Source organism: Hemiscyllium ocellatum, chromosome 31 (assembly GCF_020745735.1).
Source record: "Hemiscyllium ocellatum isolate sHemOce1 chromosome 31, sHemOce1.pat.X.cur, whole genome shotgun sequence".
Lineage (NCBI taxonomy): Eukaryota > Metazoa > Chordata > Chondrichthyes > Orectolobiformes > Hemiscylliidae > Hemiscyllium > Hemiscyllium ocellatum.
The window spans coordinates 9,955,290-9,979,462 of NC_083431.1; the positions used below are offsets into that span (position 1 = coordinate 9,955,290).

The following is a 24,173-nucleotide window of genomic DNA, read 5'->3' on the forward strand; positions in this document are numbered from 1 at the left end:
CCAGGTAGTCACGGAGGGAACAGTCTTTGCAGAAGGTGGAAAGGGGTGGGGAGGGAAATATATCCCTGGTGGTGGGGTCTGTTTGGAAGTGGCGGAAATGTTTATGCGAAGGTTTGTAGGGTGGAAGGTGAGCACCAGGGGCATTCTGTCTTTGTTACGGTTGGAGGGGTGGGGATCTGAGGGCGGAGCTGCGGGATATGGACAAGATGCGTTGGAGGGCATCTTTAACCATGTGGGAAGGGAAATTGCGGTCTCTAAAGAAGGAGGCCATCTGGTGTGTTCTGTGGTGGAACTGGTCCTCCTGGGAGCAGATACGGCGGAGGCAGAGGAATTGGGAATACGGGATGGCATTTTTGCAAGAGATAGGGTGGGAAGAGGTGTAATCCAGGTAGCTGTGGGAGTCAGTGGTTTGTAAAAAATGTCAGTGTCAAGTCGGTCGTCATTAATGGAGATGGAGAGGTCCAGGAAGGGAGGGAGGTGTCAGAGATGGTCCACGTAAATTTAAGGTCAGGGTGGAATGAGTTGGTGAAGTTGATGAATTGCTCAACCTCCTCGCGGGAGCACGAGGTGGCGTCAATGTAGCGGAGGAAGAGGTGGAGAGTGGTGCTGATGTAATTACAGAAGATCAACTGTTCTACGTAGCCAACAAAGAGACAGACATAGCTGGGGCCCACACGTGTGCCCATGGCTACCCCTTTGGTCTGGAGGAAGTGGGAGGATTCAAAGGAGAAATTGTTAAGGGTGAGGACTAGTTCGGCCAAACGAATGGGAGTGTCGGTGGAAGGGTATTGTTGGGGAAGTCTGGAGAGGAAAACAATGGAGGGCTTGGAGGCCCTGGTTATGGCGGATGGAGGTGTAGAGGGATTGGATATCCGTGGTGAAGATGAGACGTTGGGGGCCGGGGAAATGGAAGTCTTGGAGGAGGTGGAGGGCGTGGGTGGTGTCTCGAACGTATGTGGGGAGTTCCTGGACTGGGGGGGATAGGACAGTGTCGAGGTAGGTAGAAATGAGTTCAGTGGGGCAGGAGCATGCTGAGACAATGGGTCGACCAGGGTGGTCAGGCTTGTGGATCTTGGGAAGGAGGTAGAACCGGGCAGTGCGGGGTTCCCGGACTATGAGGTTGGAAGCTGTGGGTGGGAGATCTCCTGAGGTTCTGTATGGCCTGGGAGATGTACTCCAGTGAATACAGTAACATGTGGCACCTGTCAAGTGAAGTGTTCTGTAAGTTTTCAGACTTTTAAAAAAAACATTAATATGTCAGCCAAACCAGAACTATTGCCTAATGTCTCAAACTTTTGATGTCAGATGTATGTCTGAATCCATGAGTTCTGTTCGCCAATGTACATTGCAAGTCAAACATATGAAGTAAGTATAAACTTGATATACTGCAGGGTAAATTAAAAGCCATGATGTTCAAAAATACTATTTTCGGACTTCTAATGCTTCTTTTTTTTGTATTTCCATTTTCAGTATCAAATTTTAATGAGCTGGTGCCTGCATTTCACTTGCTTGACAGAGACTAGTGCGGGAGTAATCCAGTCTTTGATCTTATGTGAGTCGATTTCGTGAACCAGGCAGCAGAACTCAGCTATAAATAAAGTCAAAAGAAAAGCTTGCATTTTTAAAAACGTCTCAAAGTATTTCACGTCATGAATTACTTTGACGACTTGTCACCAATATGTAGGCAAACCCGTCACTGGACAAATCTGTCAGCCTCTGGTGACTCCTTATTGAGAAGAAATTGTGCCATATTTAACAATTGCATATGCTGTTTAGTTGGTTACAGAGATGAAATATCAAGCACTTAAGATAGCTGCCCCAATATTAGAGTATGAAAATTCATGTTCACTGTCTTATTTGTACACTATGAGCGCTTTATTCCTGATGTAGGGCTTTTGCCTGAAACAGTGCTGAAAATGTGTTGCTGGAAAAGCGCAGCAGGTCAGGCAGCATCCAAGGAACAGGAAATTCGACGTTTCGGGCATAAGCCCTTCATCAGGAATCCCGAAACGTCAATTTTGCTGCACTTTGGATGCTGCCTGAACTGCTGTGCTCTTCCAGTGCCACTAATCCAGACATTGTATGTTCAGTCTGCGGTCACCAAGAAACCAATTTGTCTATGATTGTGAATGGCAACCAAAGGTTCAAGAATGTGGAGGGCTACCTTTTTGTTGGGGACCAAGAGAATCATTCAAATGTTTTTATTTGTTCATGGACAGTGAGTGTCACTGACTCGGCCAGCAGTTACTGACCATCCCTTATTGTCAGAAAGCAATTAAAAGTCAATCACACTGCTGTGAATCTAGAGTCACACATCAGCCAGACCAGGTAAGGACAGCAATTTCCTTCCTTGAAGGACATTAGTGAACTAAAAGGGAATTTTATAACAATCAACATTTTACAGTCACCATCATGCTATCTTTCAATTTTAGATTTTTATAATTGAATTCAAATTTCAATATCTGCCATGGTAGGACTTGAACCCATGTCCCTCTCACATAAACCTGGGTTGCTGGGTTATCACAACGTCACCACTTGCACTCTGTTTTTGCCCAAGAGGCTCTGCCCTTGTTAGTGGGTACAGAGCAGGTTTATTTGGATGATTTCAGGGTCTTGGGGCTTCCATTACGTTGTGAGACTAGAGAACTCTCAATTGATCTCCTTAGCAGAGAAGGTTGAGGGGAGTTTCTGGCAATGTGTTCAAAATCATGAAGATTTTTAAAATCTAATTGTTAAGGATAAACTGCTTACTGTGGCAGAAGAGCCAGTAATGCTGAGGAGAAGTTGAAAAAATAATTTTCAGAAGGACCAGAGGCAAGCAAGGAGAGCTTTTCAGAAGTAGTAACTTGTGAGAGTACGCTGCCTGAAAGGGGCTTGGAGGCTGATTCCATAATTAATTTCTGAGGGAATTGGAAATACTCGAAGAGGGAACATTTGCAAGGCTTTGGGTAAAGGGTAGGGGATGGAATGGTGATCTCACAGGAATGGAGGATAAGGCTCCTTCTGTCGAGACATGGGTTCAAATCCCATGCATGACAGCTGGTGGAATTGAATTTCAATGAACTGGAAGCTAATCTCAATAATGGGGACAACAAGGCCACCATCAACTGTTGGAAAAATCCATCTGGTTCCTTTAAGGAAGCAAATATGTTATTCTTATTCAGTGTGGCCTACATGTGATTCTAGCCACAGAGCTTTCTAGTAGACCCTGAGTTACTCTTGACAGCAATAAGGGTTGGTAACAAAGGCTCACTTTCCCAGGGGTCCTCACATACATTAGAAAATTAAAAAAGGAACTAACTGGATTAGTTTCTATGATACAATGTAACCACCATTTCCTTTCCTATGTTGTGTTCTTTCTTTGATTCTATCATATAATTTAGAGCATTAGAAATTCACTGTACAATCATCAGAGATTTGTCATAATGGAGCAGTCGCAGCTGTTTTTAATTCATTGTGATCTACATAACCCTTGCCACAGCTAGTAGCTCGGACACTACAGCTAATAGGGTCAGTCTTTAATCTCTTTTTAATGATAGCCATGTGAAATCAGAGGCCCCTTGTGCAAAATGTTGGTATTAAGCTTTTTTCATAAGACACTTAAGACAGACCAGAATATTAAGAGCGCAAGTAGTGTCTTCAGGCCACCACTTTATTGAAATAATTCTTTGTCTTGTACTTTGGGAAACAAGACACTAAAGTGGAGGTGTAATATTGGCAGACCATTTAGATTAACCAGTTTCCTGCTGCGATGTACATATGCTAATGGCTTTAGCAATTCCCTCATGTTCCTGATAAGTTAATGCACATAAGCTTTCAGGCTTATTATCTGTGCTCCACTAGCCAATCAGTTAAGGACATTGACACCGTTTTATCTTGGGGAAAGAGGATGCTGGGGGGTCAACAGTAAGGGCAGAGGGGTGGATTTTAGAGGCCACTTCCTTGCCTGCCATTTGTACCTCTGATTGCCCCAACATTGCGGCAAATAAAGACTCCTTTCCTCAGACCGGCAGATAGTTGTCCCCTGGCTTCCCATTTCAGCACCCCAGCCATCTTTCTCATCTGCAAGGAGGGCAGCTATTTGGAGAATGGGCAAGTTGAGGTCCTTAAATAGCTGTTAATTGAGCACTGGCCAGCCTTAACAGGTGCAGGTTTGAGTAGATTGGCTCAGTGGTTAGCACAGCTGCTTTACACCACCAGGGTCCCAGGTTTGATTCCAGTCTTGGGCAACTGTCTGTGTGGAGTTTGCATATTCTTCCCGTGTCTGCGTGAGTTTCCTCCAGGTGCTCCGGTTTCCTCCTCACAGTCACAAAGATGTATAGGTCAGGTGAATTGGCCAGGCTAAATTGCCCATAGTGTTAGGTGCATTAGTCAGAGGGAAATGGGTCTGGATGTGTTACTCTTCGGAGGGTCAGTGTGGACTTGTTGGGCTGAAGGGCCTGTTTCCACACTGTAGGGAATCTAATCTAAATCCTAAATGTAAGGGGCAAGTATTTCACCAGACACAGCTCACCCCATTATCTCTCCTCGCCACTATTCTGACCATGAGCTAAATAACATAAACACATTAAAGTTGTTTTCATCACAATAATCACTCAAACGATCATAAAAAAGAAGCCCTTCTTATTTGCTGCGTTGGAAATTTCCTTAATCTCTGTAGGGAGGGGAAGATAAAACGGAATGAGAGGTTTTATAATGGAATGCTGACACACTCAGTCAAGCGAAGAACAAGAAGGGAAAGTTAAATAAAGTGTCCCAGCGATGAGAGATAAGTGAAGCATGTTTGTTTCTTTTTGCAAAAAAAGCTAAGCTGTTTCGATTGAAGTAAGTGAATTTGCTCAGAACTTTGCGTTCATATGAAGTGCAATAAAGCAGTTTAATGATTCGTATCACACCATCTCTTACCAAGTGATTCACCTTTATGAAAGATTGAAATAATTCACACACAATACATATGTATCCAGTCCAGATCACAAGGGGACGCTAATATTATATCTCTGTCTTACATTATTGATCACACAAGTACATAGAGCACAGGGTGAGTGAACTTTTACAAACATTAGCTGTCTGTGTCGGTTTTCATGATTTGGCAATGACTACTGATTCAAAGAAGATACCTAGCTAGACCCAAATCTGTAACTTAACATGGTCTCCCTGCCATAGAGAAAGGGTGCAGAAAAGATTTACAAAGATATTGCCAGGATTGGAGGGATTGAGCTATAGGGAGAGGCTGAATAGGCTGGGGCTGTTTTTCCTGGATCTTTGGAGGGTGAGGAGTGACCTTAGAGAAGTTTATAAAATCTTTAGGGCATGAATAGGAGAAATAAACAAGGTCTTTTTCCCATGTGACAGGCATAGGTTTAGGGTGAGAGGGGAAAGATATAAAAGGGACCTCAAGTGCAACTTTTATCACAAAGAGGATGGTGCGTGTATAGAATGAGCTGTCAGAGGTGGTGGTGGAGGCTGGTACAATTACAACATTTAAAAGGCATCTGAATGGGTATCTGAATAGGAAAAGAGGTTAGTGGGATATGAGCCAGGTGCTGGCAAATGGGACTAGATTGGTTTAGGATATCTTGTCGGCATGGATGAGTTGGACTGAAGGGTGAGTTTCTGTGCTGGACAGCTCTATGATTGTATATAAGGCATGCAAAAGCAAAATACTGCTGGAGACCAGAAATAAAATTAGCAAGTGTCCAATTGGACTCTGTTGCTCTGCTGAATTCCTCTAGCAGTTTCTGTACTGAAGTGAAGAATTCAGCGTGCATTCCACGGTGTTGCACCTGGTTAATATGTGAATCATTGCAATGAATGATCATTTTCCAGACAATTGTTGAAAATAGTGGAATCCTGGGCTGCATATGAGGTTCGGGTTTGGATTCATAGCTACAGGACCAGTAATGCTGAAACTCCATCTCAGTTGTGTGATCAAGGCAAAGTGGACAACTTTCCACCAGAAAATATACAAAGTCCGATGCTCCATCTCCCCAGGCACCGCCCCCCCCCCCCCCCCCCTCCCCCACAGCGCCTGCTTTGTGCCTGGACAGGACTGGCTTGGACTGCAGGAACCCCAGGGGAACAATTATTCTCTCTGCTGAATGCACTTGAAAAGGAGAATTTACTTTTTGATTATCTGCGCATCTAATGCAAATGGAAACCATTAACGTGATGAAGCATCTGCAAACAAAGCTGCTGAGGCATCAGCACATGTAAAATGACTGCTTGTCTGATTTTGGGCACATTTTCTCATAATTAAGACACACATCACTGACCTTAATCCTAAGAGTTTGGATAACAAAAATCCCAAGTGTTTCTCAAGATGCTGTTTGAATATTTCAAGATAAAGAGAAAGTAGTCGATGCAGGTACGATTACAACATTTAAAAGACATTTAGACAGGTACATGAATAGAAAAGAATTTTGAAGGATATGGGCCAAAGGCATATAATGGGACCAGTTTAGTTTGGGAAATATGGTTGGCATGGATGAGTTGGACCAAAAGGTCTGTTTCTGTGCTGTTTGACTCTACAATTCTATAGAATTGGGATGTGACGGTGCCAGTGTTGGACTGGGGTGGACAAGGTCACAAGTCACACAACACCAGGTTATAGTCCAAAGGGTTTATTTGAAATCACAAGCTTTCAGAGCTCTGTTCCTTTGTGTGAAGAAGGGTCAGCTTGTGATTTCAAATAAACTGTTGGACTATTAAGTCAGGAAAGGGTGAACTTCCTGATGGTCACTCCATCAACTTATGAATTGTTCTGAATGGTATCTCGACAGGAATGGGAAGCATTCCAACTCTCAGTGCCCTCTCTGTCATTCCAAGTGAGCCAAGTTGGCTGGTCAATTATCAACTGTGATCCGGGCCGACCTGCTGCCAGTAACAGATTACAAGATCGTCACAATAAAGACAACTTGGTATGACACATCCATCAGCTATATTTTATGTTGCAAACTTCAGCAAACCAATGAAAGCTGTCTAGAAGAAGGACGGAACATCATGAAATGTTGGAAAGAATAAACTCTATGATTCCCACTTATCTTCATCGCATTATCAGGCACTAACTTTGCATGGGCAGAAGGTCCAAGGTTTAATTACACTACAACTAATTCACTACCTCACATCACAGGTAAAGAATAACTACGTGAGAGAGGTATCAGAGAGCTCACAGGATTAAGTGCCAGACTGATTCGGTATTGGTTTGGTAATTGTAACCCAACCACTGAGTCTGAAAGGTCAAGTCCCGGTACAGGACCAGACCACATAATCTAGACTACGTCTCAGTGCAGTACTGAGGAAGTGTTGTAAATTGGTTAAGGTGCCAGCTGTCAAATGAGACATTAAAGCAAGGTCTGGTCTCTGAGGAGTTCTTCAGAGGTCAACATTTGTCCCTCAAATCATCCTATCATTTAACTTGCTTTTGGTGAAACCCCATGTTTTCCTATTTAATAACAATAGTTTATTGGCTGTTGCTGTGTTTGCTCTCCAGGCACATCTGCAATATACCTCTAAAAGGCATGCTTATGATATTATCACTGTCTCATGATGTAGCCTGATGGGATTAAAGTCTCAGGCTCCACCTTACTGGGGGTCACTTGGAACATGACATGCTGAGGGAAGTGCGATACCATTTGTAACCAACTTGTTTTGCATTAGCCCAGCAACTGAAATGACACTGATGTTACCTATCTACAAATTGTAATATATGGAAATGCCAGGAGCATTAAATGTCTGCGGAATCTTTCAGTACCATTTCAGTCAGGCCTAATTCTTATATAACGGGAGCTAACACTGAGTATCACCTCATCAGGTACGAATACCCTGTGGTTTAAAGTCCAGCACTGCATCAATGGCAGACAGTGGAGCCTGACCTGATCAGTTGTGAAGCATTTTGAGGCATCCCCAGATGGAGAGAGGCACTATATAAATGTAGTTTATTTTTCGAACTTCACATCAGTTGCTGGTGGAGATGGGGAGACAGTGGAAGGAAACACATAATGGCCTAGCCAGCCAATCACAATTTAATAGCCAAAGTGTTTTTTTTAACAGTTCAGGGAAATGAAATAAAGAATAAAATTGCCTGTAAACATAAGATGAATTATCTCTCTATCACTCTTTCCTTTTTTTATAAAAAATGTATAATAAGATACTGGCTCCTAGCAGCTTGATGTTATCCTATTAGGTTGAGTCCTATATGTACCATTTTAATGTAGGTTGTAAATGTTAATTGGGTTTTAAATTTCAATTGACTACACTAAATTTTAAATGCTAAAATTATAAATTTTTTATTGATTCACCCGCAGGGACCAGCTGCAAACTACCTTGCAAATGAACAGTCAGCTTATGAGGAATTCTTTAACTCTGTGTCACTTTTTTCATATCCTCTCCTGGAAATGATGCCTCGTAGGGATTCATCACGACACAAAGGAAATAGGCCTTTTGGCCCAGTCGGTCCATCCAACCCGCCTAGCTGCAAACGGATCCAATCGCCCTGTTCCTGTGTCCCTTCAATCCCTTTTCCTTTCAGTGACAGATCCAGATTCATAATGTGAGCCAGCTTTGTGTCTGCCTTAGTCATTAACTTTGGAAGTAAATTCTGCTCCTCTTAACTCACCATCTAAAACCATCCAAAAAAGATTGAGCTTCAGATCTGCATCTTGCTTTCTTGTGTAATTGACAGAGTCCAGAACCCAGAGGGGCATAGGTTAAGGCTGAGAGGGGAAAGATATAAAAGAGACCTAAGAAGCAACTTTTTCTCGGAGAGGGTGGTACATGTGTGGAATGAGCTGCCAGAGGAAGTGGTGGAGGCTGGTACAATTGCAACTTTTAAAAGGCATCTGGATGGATATAGGAATAGGAAGGGTTTGGAGGGATCTGGGTTGAGTACTGGCAGGTGGGACTAGATTGGGTTGGGATATCTGGTCGGCATGGACGAGTTGGACCGAAGGGCCTATTTCCATGCTGTACATCTCTATGACTCTGTGACCCTAAGACAGACTATCAAAAGACAAGATTGTCCAAGTAAAAATCCCCCCTGGATTTAGCTCAGATCCACACATGTGAACTCTTTGTGTATTTCTTGGATATTGAAAAGGAGAGGATTCCCCTCCCACCTCCTTAACCACGGACATTTGGTTGAACTAAGCAACTACAGTGAAATCAAGGAGCAAAAGAACAGGATCAGTCTATTCACTCCCTCAGGTTTGCTCTGCCATTTAATTACATTGTCTCTGAATCTGCACATCAGCTATCCACTGTGGTTCTGAAGTCCTTCATAAATAGATCCCTTGCCAAAATCAATTCATTGGCAGCATGGTGGCTCAGTGCTGCCTCACAGTGCCAGGGTTTGATTCCAACATTGGGTGACTGTCCATTTGCACATTCTCCCCGTGTCTGTCTGGGTTTCCTCCAGCTGCTCGCGGTTCCTCCCGCAGTCCAAAGATGTGCAGGTGAGGTGGGTTAGTCATGGGAATTGTGGGTAAAAGCAAATTTTGACAGCTTTGACAAAGGGTCAGTTAGACTCGAAATGTCAGCTCTTTCCTTACAGGTGCTGCCAGACCTGCTGAGATTTTCCAGCATTTTCTCTTTTGATGGGAATTGTGGCATTGTGGATCTGTCTGGAATATTCTTCAGTGGGTCAGTACAGATGGGCTGAATGGCCTCTTTCTGCACTGTATGGATTGTATGATGCTAATTTTGATATTAGATTAGATTAGATTACTTACAGTGTGGAAACAGGCCCTTCGGCCCAACAAGTCCACATTGACCCGCCGAAGCACAACCCACCCAGACCCATTCCCCTACATTTACCCCCTCACCTAACACTACGCGCAATTTAGCATGGCCAATTCACCTAACCTGCACATTTTTGGATTGTGGGAGGAAACCGGAGCACCCGGAGGAAACCCACGCAGACACGGGGAGAATGTGCAAACTCCACACAGACAGTCGCCTGAGGCGGGAATTGAACCTGGGTTATTAAGACTGGCGTCAGCAGTGTTTTGCAGGGCAATAGTTCAGGATTTTGCATTACACACTTTGTGCTTCCTGACATCACACCGAGTGAGGATTTTAAGGTTCTGCTCAATCTAACTTTAACATTCTCCCTCTTTGACCAGGACTCTCCCACCAGGTGAAGTAGCTGCTCTCTATTTCCCGTCTCTCATCTTTCAGTAATCGTTACGCCAACTGTCTGCATCTCAACTCAACCCAATGCTTGGTTTGGTTCAGGGTGCACCACAGAGATGGTTACAAACTGAAAACTGAAGAGGAATTGACAAAGGGTCAGTTAGACTCGAAACGTCAGCTCTTTTCTCTCCTTACAGATGCTGTCAGACCTGCTGACATTTTCCAGCATTTTCTCTTTTGGTTTCAGATTCCAGCATCTGCAGTAATTTGCTTTTAACTGAAGAGGAATATTCACGTTGGCAGAATGGACAAGAAGTGTGGGGGAAGGGAAAAAGATGCATAACAAAGGAAGTGCATTTTCAGAGAAGTGACTACAATTCATTACAAAATGTTCTTGATTAAGGTCATAAAACTCCTTAACTCCTGGCCTGTCATCAGGTCACCTTTATAATATTCCGAACAAGTACTTCAGCTTGACTATCAAAGCCCTTTTAATAACTTACTTACCCCATCCCTCTATTGCCTTTGCCCTTCTGTCTCTCGGTAAGGCAAGCTCATTATTAACAGCAAATGCACAGCACCAACCTTCCAGTGTCATTGAGAGATTGTAAGGATAATGAGTGTGATGATTGGACAGCAAAATAGTTCAAACTGCCTTTTAAAGGTTAGGAATGAGCTGTTATCAGGCTGGATTTTACTGGTATTGTGACTGGAGAGAGTTGGCAATGATAGGGCTTAGCATTTCAAATCTAATGCTAGTGTTAAGTGAAAATCACCACTGGGATTTGTGCTCAAAGTGAGCTAGGGCACATGAAATGCACGACACATGTCAAAAGCTGGAAGGTGCTTATGTGCATGAATTTGGTCAGTTCCTAGGTGGTTAAAATTAATCAGGATTGGGCATTTCACTCAGAGTCCGTGGGGATGACTGGTGTCAAAAACAGAGATGAGGTGGGAAGTGAGTCTTGAAAGCAGAATACCGCAACTGTTGGAAATCTGAAACAAACCGGGAGAATGCTGGAGAAACTCAGCAGGTCTGGCAGCACCCGTGGAGAGGCCAAAACGGAGTTAATATTTCGGTATGACTTTTCCTCAGAATTGACTGTGTTCTTAGAGGAATCATACTGGATTCGAAAGATTAACTCCATGCCTTTCACAAAGCCAGAACATCCTAAAGTACTTTCCAGCCACAGGAGTACTTTGGGAAGTGTAGTCAGTGTTGTAATAAAGAGAGCACCATAACCTGTTTGCACATAGTTGGTTACCAGAAGGGGAGAAATGGTAATGGCAATATCAGTCTGAGTGATGAGTATTGACCCCAAGTCTCTGGAGTTAACACCCCTGCATTTCTTAAAAATAGTTCCCTTTAGATGTTTTTCCCCCTTAATCCTCCTGTTGAGGGATGTTATGATACACCTTTGGAGTAGGCGGTAAGTTTGAACCCAGGCCTCCCGGCTCAGAGATAGGGATGCTACCACTGAACCACAAGAAGCCTCAAATGGTGCCTTTTAGTTCAGGTCAACCTGAGAGAGTAAAGGGGGCTTTACTTGAACTGGAGGAAGGATTCAAAACATGAACTATTTTACCTTCCCCAGCATTCACAGCGCTCTGTATATGAATTCAAAATTTACACCATCCTCTCGGGGTGGGGGATAAAAATCATTTCCGAAGTTACCAGAGCAATACAAATGTGCAGAAACACACAGACGCATAAGTATTCAATCTTCTTAGTGTTTAAGTGGATCATTTCGGGGAAGAGGCAATTGATGGGATAATTTTGCCAGGGACCTGGGTTCTATTTCAACCTCAGGCAGACCTTCTATGTGGAGCTTTGTACGTTCTCCTTGAGTCTGCATGGGTTTCCTCCGGGTGCTTCGGTTTCCCACCACAGTCTAAAAGATGCGCAGGCTAGGTGGGTTGGCCATGGAAAATGCAAGGTTATCAGAATAGAGTTGGCGAGGGGTGGGTGGAGGTGGGGGGTGCTGGGGAGCGGGTGTGGGTGGAATGCTGTCTGGATGGTCCATGTGGCCTCAATGGAGCACAGTACATATTCTGTGATTCAATGATTTTAGGAGAAGTACACTTCAAATGCAATGATTAATGCTGCCAATCTACCTGTTGGTCATCTCCTTGAGCCAGTTGTCAACCATTTCCCAGCTGAGTTCTCTCTCAATGTGCCTCAGGCCGAAGGTTTTATACGGGACTACAAGCAGCATGCTGGCGTTGGCGCTGTATGGCAGGCTGATAACGTCACACTCATGGGTATGATCCGTGGTGGCCTGCATGGTCGCTCTGACGTACATCATTGGCACCTTCACCACTGTCGCCTTGCCAGTGTGGAACTGGAGCATGGCGGTCTTGCTTTTAATAAATTTATGCTCCCACGAGCCTGCAAATAGAAGGGATTTGCAAAGTAATAACAAAGTCTTGTACCAATGCACTGTGAGCTGAGATTGATGACAGTGACAAGGATGATAACACTATGGAAAATGATTGCATTAGTTACTGCAATGATCCAAATAACAGTAGAGACGTCTCCCAGTGCATTCATTTTTTAACAAAACAACAGGAGGTCACAAGCATTTGTGATACAAAACCTACTCCAGAATATTTACATTTTCAGAATCTTTCCTGACTACTCAGAACAACCTCCGTGGTGATTTTGCGTAGAACTTTAAAGAAGGGCTCTGGACAAAGAGCAGTGGCAAGACAAGGTGTTCTTGTGCTGAAGTGGCAGTGTCCCTACCTCTGAGGCAGCAGGCTCAAATCCCACCTGCTCTAAAGGTGTGTCACAACATCTCTGACCATGCTGATTTAAAGAATCTGTGGTTGGTGCTTGCCAAGGCTGGCAAATTGGCTGCAACAGAAGAATGGAACTAATTGGTGTCTTTACCACAGACTAGACATGGATATAATGGGCTGAAGGGTCTCATTCTGTGGTACATGCCAATGTTTCCTGCAAGGAGGAAGTGAGGCCTGCAGTTCCTACAATGTCTGCAGATCCGGTCTTTAGGCAAAAGTGAGGACTGCAGATGCTGGAGATTAGAGTCAAGATTAGAGTGGTGCTGCAAAAGCACAGCAGGTCAGGCAGCATCCAAGGAGCAGGAAAATCAATGTTTCGGGCAGGAGCCCTTCATCAGGAATGAGGCTGGAGAGATAAATGGGTGGGGTTGGGGCTGGGGAGAAGGTTAGCTGGGAGTGCAATAGATGGCTGGAGGACAGGGTAAAGGTGATAGGTCAAAGAGGAGGGTGGAGTGGATATTTGGGAAGGAAGATTGACAGGTGGAACAGGTCATGAGGATGGTGCTGAGCTGGAAGTTTGGAACTGGGGTAAGGTGGGTGGAGGGGAAATGAGGAAATTGGTGATGCCCTGGGGTTGAAGGGTTCCGAGGTGGAAGATCTTTGCTAAGCCTCAAGCACTTTTTAGACATTTTTGAATCCACCTGTTCTGAGATATTATTACACACCTCTGGAGCAGGTGGGACTTGAAGCCACACTCGTGCACTTTACTGGGACAGTGTGTCTGAGTTAGTGGCTTTGCCTTTAACAACATAGAATCATCGACCATTATGAAGTGCTTTACAAGGTTAGTAATGGCAAACATCAACACCAGCCTCCCAGATTGCCATGATCCACTACAATTTGCTAATCATTGCAACAGGGCCATGGCAGAGACCATCTCTCTAGCCCTTCACTCATTCCTGGGACATCTGTATAACAAAGCAAATTTCACTCCAGACTTTATCGAGGGTGCAGAGGAGGTTCACGAGATTGATTCCGAAGTTGAGAGGATTAGTTTATGAAGAGAGATTGAGTGAACTGGGACTATGCTCACCGGATTAGAAGAATACAAGCGGGATCTTATAGAAACAGATAAAATTATGAAGGGAATCGATAAGATCGAAGCAGAGAGGTTGGTTCCACTGGCGGCTGAAACTAGAACCAGGGGGCAGAGCCTCAATATAAGAAGGAGCAAGTTTAGGACTGAGTTGAGGAGGAACTTCTTCACCCAGACAGTTGTGAATCTGTGGAATTCCCTGCCCAGTGAAGCAGTTGACGCTACCTCACTAAATAATTTTAATGCAAAAGGTTGATAGATTTTTGAACAGTAAAGGAATTAAGGGTTAAGATGTGTGGGTGGTAAGTGGAGCTGAGTCTGTGGAAAGATCAGCCATTATCTTATTGAATGGCAGAACAGGCTCAAGGGGCCAAATGGCCTTCTCCTGCTCCTAGTTCCTATGTTCTCATCTGGACTGACACTCCATTGCAGTGCTGACGGAGTGCAGCACTGTCAGAGATGCTGTCATTCAGATGAGAAAATAAGAAATAGGCCATTTGGCCCCTCAAGCCTGCTCTGCCATTCAACAAAATGGTGGCTTGTCCGATTATGGTCTTGTTTCCAATTTCCTGTTGCTCCCCCTCCAGGTGACCTTTGACTCCCTTATCAATCAGGGGTCAACTCGGAATAATTACATGCAATGATCCAACCAACAGTGATCTTTGTGGGGGAGAATTTGGAAGATTGAGTCATGGAGTCATCCCCCAGCGCGGAAACAGACCCTTCGGTCAAACAAGTCCATGCTAACCATAACCCCAAACTAAACCAGTCCCACCTGCCAACGCTTGGCCCATACCCTTCCAAACCTTTCCTATTCCTCTACTTATCGAAGTGTCTTTCAAACATTGTAGCTGTACCCACACCCACCACTTCCTCTGGAAGACCATTCCACACACAAATCACTCTCTGTGTAAAAAAATTGCCCCCATGTCTTTTTTAAAATCTTTAAATTTTTCTCCTCTCACTTTAAAAACATGCCCTTATGACAGAAGAATTTTCCGCTTGCTTGAAGGAGTTACTGATGTCTTTATGGCTTATCTACTTTTAGAATATTATTTAATGCATCTGCAAATGCCCCATCATAAATTTTAAGAAATCTAAATTTAAGATTTTTTTACTGTAAACCAAGGCTTGTTTGCTCTCAGAGGTGAACATAGTAGAATCCATTGCGTTCCTTTAAAAAAAACAAAATTATCTAGTCATCGTAACATTTTCTGTTAATGGGATCTTGCTGCCTACAAATTGCATATTGTGTTTCCACCAATACCACAGCAGCGAGACTTCAAACACTGCGTCACAGGCCAGAAATGCTTTGGAACCTCCTCTGGTCTTGCGTTTTCCTTGGTCTGCCAACTGAATCGTTAATGAAGGAGACTAAAAATACACTCATTTTAACAAGAAATTGTTCCAGAAATATTCTGCAGTTCCTGGCATACAAACGTTTCTTACACTGCAAATCTGCGTGATTAATGTGCAGAGAACTGTTTCCTCAAAAGTTTACATAATGGGCAGTGAGGGCGGGGTTTTGTTTTGAAAGTTGCTAACAAATATTGGAGGAGTTTTGGAGGGGGGGGTCAACGAAAGAATTGCCAGAATTGGAAGAGGGAAAAGGAGCTCCAGTTATGTGAGAAGCTGTGACTGTTCTAGGACCTGAAGATTGAGTAGAGGTGTTCAAGTTTGCGCAAATAAGGAGAAATATTTCCAGTGGGGGGGGAGAATTGGTAACCAGGGGAGACAGATTTAAAGATAATTGGCAAAAAGAATCAGATTAACAATGACTTGTTAATGCTCTGGAATGCGCTACTTGAAAGGGCACTGGAAGCAGATTCAGTAGTAATTGGCAAAGGGAATTTGATGCATACTTCAAAAGGTAAGAATTACTGGGTTATGGGAGAAGGAGACTAATTAGACAAAGAGCTAGCATAGATAAATGGGCCTAATGGCCTTGCTCCCTGCTGTAACATTCCATGAGTCTAGGAGGGTCTGAAAGTGCATAAATGTTCTGAAAAGGTTTCCTTGGAATAAAGGGCAAATTGAACCTATCGCTAGTTTATATCCAATTAAAGCAGGGGCCACTGTGCAGGGATACACGCTTTAAAGGAATTTGCCAACCAAGCTTTCAACAAAATTCATTGCTCGCAGAGTGCACTCTGCAGGCTGTTTCCTGACCCCTACCTTGCTGATTTTAAATCTCTTCTTGCTTTAAAACATTCATGCCTAGAAATTACTCTGAGACATTATTAATGCTTAAGGTGATCCCAGGCAATCTTACTATTCTTCCAGAGGCTGAAGCTTCTGTTAAAACAAGCGAGGGAACTGCATATGAATGTGTTTTACTTGTGGCAGCTAATATTCACGCAGCACAACTTCAAGGGGTCGGAATTCAAGCAACCCCCATCCCTCTATGTGGGAAGTTGAATCGACTGATCTGTCAAAGCATCTCCTCTGGGGCTGTGCTTTAGATGCGTTACAAAGACCTATTCTCCACAAAGTGTTTGTTCGAAGGTGAAATGCTACGGTCCTTGATGCTAATATTTGCATGAGCAAACAAAACTATTGCAAACCTTAATATCAAGAAGGAAATGAAAATGATATTCCTGTATCAAGTCGTCATCTGAGGTAGCCTGTAAATGTAAGGGGCTGAGGTTTGATCCCTGGTCTGTTCTGAGTTAACCATTCAGAACGGGAATCAGAATTATACTGGGGAAAGAGAAATAAAATAAGGATTCGGATTCCTTCTCTTTCTGGCATCTATATGGTGCCTGCTGGGGGAGTACAATATAACAAATGTTCATGCAAGCGTAGATATTTGCAAAACCCACATTTGAACCGACAGAGTCATAGACAAGTGTGCTACAAATGGAGGACTACAAAATACACACTGTGTTACTGGAGCTACTGCTGCTGACTGAACTGTGCCTTCTGAAGAGGGAGCTTCTTTTAAGAAAGAATCATGGAATCTCGAGTGTAGAAGCAGGACATTCGGCCCATCAAGTCCACACCGACCTTCTGAAGAGCATCCCATCCAGACCCACCCCATTACCCTGTATCCCTGTAACCCTGTATTCCCTATGGCTAATCCACCTAGCCTGCACATCCCTGGATACTTATGGGCAATTTAGTGTGGCCAATCCACCTAACCTGCAAGACTAGTATTTACGTAGTCTACTACAATTACTGAACGCACTGTCTGCAATAGTCGCAGACTCGCCACCTTTAAGGGCATTTAAATGGTCATTGGATAGACAAATGGATGGATGGAATAGTGTAGGTTGATGGGCTTCAGATTGGTTCCTCAAGTCGGAGTTACATGAGGGCCGAAGGGCCTGTACTGCACTGTAATGTTCTATGTTCTATTTTTACAATGTCTGCATTCAAACATAAGGAATGTTTTTAACTGTTGTGATGTAGGAAACACAGTGGGTAACATGTACACAACAAGATCCCACAGGGAGGGACTTGATAAAGAGCAGATATACAGTTTTTATTGAAGGGGTAAATACTAAGTCAAGCTGGCTAATTGCCTTACCCTTTTTCACTGCAGTGCTATGGGATACAGCAGGCAGGAGCTAATGCCTATGCCTCTGACAGGGCAACGTTCCCTCAGTACAGCACTCACTTTACCTCCAACCTGCAGCCTGCGAGACAGTAAGTTAATATATAAATCAGTGAACCCTGTATGGATCTTGCAAAGGAGTGATATAGAGTCATAGAGATGTACAGCACGGAAACAGACCCTTCGGTCCAACCCATCCATGCCGACCAGATATCCTAACCCAATCTAGTCCCACCTGCCAGCACCCAGCCCGTATCCCTCCAAACCCTTCCTATTCATATACCCATCCAAATGCCTCTTAAATGTTGCAATTGTACCAGCCTTCACCACTTCCTCTGGCAGCTCATTCCATATACAATTAAAACTTTCCAAGCTTTTCTAAATATCTCCCTTCCCTGTGATTCATGGATGGAGTCCTGGAGCGGGGAACAGAGGGAATACCAGATGGGAAACAGAGCGAGTCCCAGTGCGGGGAACAGAGTGAGACCCGGAGCGGGGAACAGAGCGGGGAGCAGAGAGAATCCCAGAGCGGGAAGCAGAGAGAATCCTGAAGTGGGGAACAGAGTGGGTGCCGGAGCGGGGAACAGAGTGGGTGCCGGAGCGGGGAACAGAGAGAACCCCGGAGCGGGGAACAGAAAGAGTCCCGGAGCAGGGAGCAGACACAGTCCCGGACCGGGAAGCAGAGAGAATCCCGGAGTGGGGAACAGAGAGAGTCCCGGAGCGGGGAACAGAGTGAGTCCTGGAGCAGGGAGCAGAGAGAATCCCGGAGCAGGGAGCAGAGAGAGTCCTGGAGCGGGGAGCAGAGTGAGTCCCGGAACGGGGAGCAGAGAGAATCCCAGAGCAGGGAGCAGAGTGAGTCCTGGAGCAGGGAGCAGAGACAATCCGGAGCAGGGAGCAGAGAGAGTCCTGGAGCGGGGAGCAGAGAGAGTCCTGGAGCGGGGAACAGAGTGAGTCCCGGAGCGGGGAACAGAGTGAGTCCCGGAACGGGGAGCAGAGAGAATCCCAGAGCAGGGAGCAGAGAGAGTCCCGGAGCGGGGAACAGAGAGAGTCCTGGAGCGGGGTACAGAGTGAGTCCCGTATCGGGGAGCAGAATGAGTCCTGGAGCAGGGAGCAGAGAGAATCCCGGAGTGGGGAACAGAAAGAGTCCCGGAGCGGGGAGCAGAGGCAGTCCCGGAGCGGGGAACAGAGTGAGTCCCAGAGCGGGGAGCAGAGAGAGTCCCGGAGCGGGGAGCAGGGGCAGTCCCGGAGCGGGGAACAGGGTGAGTAGATGAGTGGGGAGCAGAGAGATTCCCGGAGCGAGAAACAGAGAGAGCCCTGGAGCGGGGAGGAAACTAAGTCCCAGAGCGAGGAAGCAGAGTCAGTCCCGGAGCAGGGAGCAGAGAGAATCCCAGAGCGGGAAGGAGAGAGAAACCCGGAGCGGGGAACAGAGAGAGTCCCGGAGTGGGGAGCAGAGAGAATCCCGGAGCGGAGAGCAGATAGAATCCTGGATCAGGGAACAGAGAGCCCTGGAGCGGAGAGCTGAGTGAGTCCTGGAGCGGGGAACAGAGAGAGTCCCGGAGTGGGGAACACAGAGAGTCCCAGAGCGGGGAGCAGAGAGAGTCCCGGAGCGGGGAGCAGAGAGAGCCCTGGAGCGGGGAGCAGAGTCAGTCCCGGAGCGGGGAGCAGACACAGTCCCGGAGCGGGGAGCAGACACAGTCCCGGAGCGGGAAACAGAGAGAATCCCGGAGCGGGGAACAGAGTGAGTCCTGGAGCAGGGAGCAGAGAGAATCCCGGAGCGGGAACAGAGTCAGTCCCGGAGCGGGAAACAGAGAGAGTTCCGGAGCGGGGAGCAGAGACAGTCCCGGAGCGGGGAACAGAGAGAGTCCCGGAGCGGGGAGCAGAGAGAGTCCCGGAGTGGCGAGCAGAGTCAGTCCCGGAGCGGGGAACAGAGACAGTCCCGGAGTGGGGAATAGGGAGAGTCCCGGAGCGGGGAGCAAAGAGAGTCCTGGAGCGGGAAACAGGGAGAGTCCCGAAGTGGGGAGCAGAGTGAGTCCTGGAGCGGGGAACAGAGAGAGTCCTGGAGCGGGGAGCAGAGTCAGTCCCGGAGCGGGGAGCAGAGAGAGCCCCGGAACGGGGAGCAGAGAGAGTCGCGAAGCAGGGAGCAGAGTCAGTCCCGGAGCGGGGAACAGAGAATCCCAGAGCAGGGAGCAGAGTGAGTCCCGGAGCGAGGAACAGAGAGGGTCCTGGAGCGGGGAGCAGAGTCAGTCCCGGAGTGGGGAGCAGAGTCAGTCCCGGAGTGGGGAGCAGAGTCAGTCCCAGAGTGGGGAGCAGAGAGAGCCTCGGAACGGGGAGCAGAGAGAGTCCCGGAGCAGGAAACAGAGAGAATCCCGGAGCGGGGAGCAGAATCAGTCCCGGAGTGGGGAACAGAGTGTCCCATAGCGGGGAGCAGAGAGAGTCCCAGAGCGGGGAACAGAGTGAGTCCCGGAGTGGGAAACAGAGAGAGTCCCGGAGTGGGGAGCACAAAGACTCCCGGAACGGGGACCGGAGTCAGTTCCGGAGCGGGGAGCGGAGTCAGCCCCAGAGTGGGGAGCTGAGTCAGTCCCGGAGCAGGGAGCAGAGAGTGTCCCGGAGCGGGGAGCAGAGTCAGTTCCGCAGCGGGTAGCAGAGTCAGTCCCGGAGCAGGGAGCAGAGGGTGTCCCGGAGAGGGGAACAGAGAGAATCCCGGAGCGGGGAGCAGAGAGACTCCCAGAGAGGGGAACAGAGAAAATCCCAGAGTTGGAAGCAGAGAGACTCCCAGAGAGGGGAACAGAGTGAATCCCGCAGCGGGGAGCGGAGAAAGTCCCGGAGAGGGGAACAAAGAGTGTCCCGGAATGGGGAACAGAGAGCGTCCAGGAGCGGGGAGCAGAGTCAGTTCCGCAGCGGGGAGCAGAGTCAATCCCGGAGCGGGGAACAGAGAGAGTCCCGGAGCAGGGAGCATAGAGAGTACCGGAGCGGGGAGCAGAGAGAGTCCCAGAGCGGGAACAGAGTCAGTCCCGGAGCGGGAAACAGAGAGAGTCCCGGAGCAGGGAGTAGAGTCAGTCCCGGAGCGGGGAACAGAGAGAGTTCTGGAGCGGGGAGCAGAGACAGTCCCGCAGCGGGTAACAGAGAGAGTCCCGGAGCGGGGAGCAGAGAGAGTCCCGGAGCGGCGAGCAGAGAGTGTCCCGGAATGGGGAACAGAGAGAGTCCCGGAGCGGGGAGCAGAGAGAGTCCCAGAGCGGGAACAGAGTCAGTCCCGGAGTGGGAAACAGAGAGAGTCCCGGAGCGGGGAGTAGAGTCAGTCCCGCAGCGGGTAACAGAGAGAGTCCCGGAGCGGGGAGCAGAGAGAGTCCCGGAGCGGCGAGCAGAGTCAGTCCCGGAGCGGAGAACAGAGACAGTCCCGGAGCGGGGAATAGAGAGAGTCCCGGAGCGGGGAGCAAAGCGAGTCCAGGTGCGGGGAACAGAGTGAGTCCCGGAGCGGGGAGCAGAGAGAGTCCTGGAGCGGGAAACAGGGAGAGTCCCGAAGCGGGGAGCAGAGTGAGTCCCGGAGCGAGGAACAGAGAGAGTCCTGGAGCGGGGAGCAGAGTCAGTCCCGGAGTGGGGAGCAGAGAGAGTCCTGGAGCGGGAAACAGGGAGAGTCCCGAAGCGGGGAGCAGAGTGAGTCCCGGAGCGAGAAACAGAGAGTGTCCTGGAGCAGGGAGCAGAGAGAGCCCCGGAACGGGGAGCAGAGAGAGTCCCAGAGCAGGGAACCGAGAGTGTCCTGGAGCGGGGAGCAGACAGAGTCCCGGAGCGGGGAGCAGAGGGAGTCCTGGAGCGGGGAGCAGAGAGACTCCCGGAGAGGGGAACAGAGTGAATCCCACAGCGGGGAGCAGAGAGAGTCCCGGAGCAGGGAGCAGAGACAGTCCCAAGGCGGGGAGCAGAGAGAGTCCCGGAGCAGGGTGCAGAGAGAGTCCTGGAGCAGGGAGCAGAGTCAGTCCCGGAGCGGGGAGCAGTGTCAGTCCCGAAGCAGGGAGCAGAGTCAGTCCCGGAGCGGGGAGCAGACACAATCCCGGAGCGGGAAGCAGAGAGAATCCCGGAGTGGGGAACAGAGTGAGTCCCGGAGCGGGGAGCAGACAGAGTCCCGGAGCGAGAAACAGAGAGAGCCCTGGAGCGGGGAGGAAACTGAGTCCCAGAGCGAGGAAGCAGAGTCAGTCCCGGAGCGGGGAGCAGAGAGAATCCCAGAGCGGGAAGGAGAGAGAAACCCGGAGCGGGGAACAGAGAGAGTCCCGGAGTGGGGAACACAGAGAGTCCCAGAGCGGGGAGCAGAGTGAGTCCCGGAGCGGGGAGCAGAGAGAGCCCTGGAGCGGGGAGCAGAGTCAGTCCCGGAGCGGGGAGCAGACACAGTCCCGGAGCGGGAAACAGAGAGAATCCCGGAGCGGGGAACAGAGTTTGTCCTGGAGCAGGGAGCAGAGAGAATCCCGGAGCGGGAACAGAGTCAGTCCCGGAGCGGGAAACAGAGAGAGTCCCGGAACGGGGAGTAGAGTCAGTCCCGGAGCGGGAAACAGAGAGAGTCCCGGAACGGGGAGTAGAGTCAGTCCCGGAGCGGGGAACAGAGAGAGTTCCGGAGCGGGGAGCAGAGACAGTCCCGGAGCGGGGAACAGAGAGAGTCCCGGAGCGGGCAGCAGAGAGAATCCCGGAGCGGCGAGCAGAGTCAGTCCCGGAGCGGGGAACAGAGACAGTCCCGGAGCGGGGAATAGGGACAGTCCCGGAGCGGGGAGCAAAGAGAGTCCTGGAGCGGGAAACAGGGAGAGTCCCGAAGTGGGGAGCAGAGTGAGTCCCGGAGCGAGGAACAGAGAGAGTCCTGGAGCGGGGAGCAGAGTCAGTTCCGGAGCGGGGAGCAGAGAGAGCCCCGGAACGGGGAGCAGAGAGAGTCGCGAAGCAGGGAGCAGAGTCAGTCCCGGAGCGGGGAACAGAGAATCCCGGAGCGGGGAGCAGAGAGAGTCCCAGAGCAGGGAGCAGAGTGAGTCCCGGAGCGAGGAACAGAGAGGGTCCTGGAGCGGGGAGCAGAGTCAGTCCCGGAGTGGGGAGCAGAGTCAGTCCCAGAGTGGGGAGCAGAGAGAGCCCCGGAACGGGGAGCAGAGAGAGTCCCGGAGCAGGAAACCGAGAGAATCCCGGAGCGGGGAGCAGAATCAGTCCCAGAGTGGGGAACAGAGTGTCCCATAGCGGGGAGCAGAGAGAGTCCCAGAGCGGGGAACAGAGTGAGTCCCAGAGTGGGAAACAGAGAGAGTCCCGGAGTGGGGAGCACAAAGACTCCCGGAACGGGGACCGGAGTCAGTTCCGGAGCGGGGAGCGGAGTCAGCCCCAGAGCGGGGAGCTGAGTCAGTCCCGGAGCAGGGAGCAGAGAGTGTCCCGGAGCGGGGAGCAGAGTCAGTTCCGCAGCGGGTAGCAGAGTCAGTCCCGGAGCAGGGAGCAGAGGGTGTCCCGGAGAGGGGAACAGAGAGAATCCCGGAGCGGGGAGCAGAGAGACTCCCAGAGAGGGGAACAGAGAAAATCCCGAAGTTGGAAGCAGAGAGACTCCCGGAGAGGGGAACAGAGTGAATCCCGCAGCGGGGAGCGGAGAAAGTCCCGGAGAGGGGAGCAAAGAGTGTCCCGGAACGGGGAGCAGAGAGCGTCCAGGAGCGGGGAGCAGAGTCAATTCCGCAGCGGGGAGCAGAGTCAATCCCGGAGTGGGGAGCAGAGAGAGTCCCGGAGCGGGGAGCAGAGAGAGTACCGGATCGGGGAGCAGAGACAATCCCGGAGTGGGGAGCAGAAAGAGTCCCGGAGCGGGGAGCAGAGAGAATCCCGGAGCGGGGAACACAGAGAGTCCCGGAGCAGGGAACAGAGTGAGTCCTGGAGCGGGGAACAGAGAGAGTCCCGGAGCGGGGATAAGAGAGAGTCCCAGAGCGGGAACAGAGTCAGTCCCGGAGCGGGAAACAGAGAGAGTCCCGGAGCGGGGAGTAGAGTCAGTCCCGGAGCGGGGAACAGAGAGAGTCCCGGAGTGGGGAGCAGAGAGAATCCCGGAGCGGAGAGCAGATAGAATCCTGGATCAGGGAACAGAGAGCCCTGGAGCGGAGAGCTGAGTGAGTCCTGGAGCGGGGAACAGAGAGAGTCCCGGAGTGGGGAACACAGAGAGTCCCAGAGCGGGGAGCAGAGAGAGTCCCGGAGCGTGGAGCAGAGAGAGCCCTGGAGCGGGGAGCAGAGTCAGTCCCGGAGCGGGGAGCAGACACAGTCCCGGAGTGGGGAGCAGACACAGTCCCGGAGTGGGAAACAGAGAGAATCCCGGAGCGGGGAACAGAGTGAGTCCTGGAGCAGGGAGCAGAGAGAATCCCGGAGCGGGAACAGAGTCAGTCCCGGAGCGGGAAACAGAGAGAGTCCCGGAACGGGGAGTAGAGTCAGTCCCGGAGCAGGGAACAAAGAGAGTTCCGGAGCGGGGAGCAGAGACAGTCCCGGAGCGGGGAACAGAGAGAGTCCCGGAGCGGGGAGCAGAGAGAGTCCCGGAGCGGCAAGCAGAGTCAGTCACGGAGCGGGGAACAGAGACAGTCCCGGAGCGGGGAATAGGGACAGTCCCGGAGCGGGGAGCAAAGAGAGTCCTGGAGCGGGAAACAGGGAGAATCCCGAAGTGGGGAGCAGAGTGAGTCC

At 49.1% G+C, this 24,173-nt stretch overlaps 2 protein-coding genes across 3 annotated transcripts in view; one reads left to right on the plus strand and one right to left on the minus strand.

Moving 5' to 3' along the window:
• LOC132830321 (heparin cofactor 2-like) overlaps positions 1-24,173 on the minus strand; it is a 182,452-nt gene that overhangs the window by 9,115 nt on the left and 149,164 nt on the right. For both annotated transcript variants that reach the window (XM_060847929.1, XM_060847928.1), the window contains one exon: positions 12,244-12,517. In XM_060847929.1, coding sequence (XP_060703912.1) covers positions 12,244-12,517 — 274 coding nt within the window. The remainder of the gene's footprint in view (positions 1-12,243; positions 12,518-24,173) is intronic.
• nle1 (notchless homolog 1 (Drosophila)) overlaps positions 17,547-24,173 on the plus strand; it is a 257,228-nt gene continuing 250,601 nt past the window's right edge. Inside the window, exon 1 of the mRNA XM_060847925.1 lies at positions 17,547-17,614. The gene's annotated coding sequence lies outside the window, so the exon portion shown is untranslated. The remainder of the gene's footprint in view (positions 17,615-24,173) is intronic.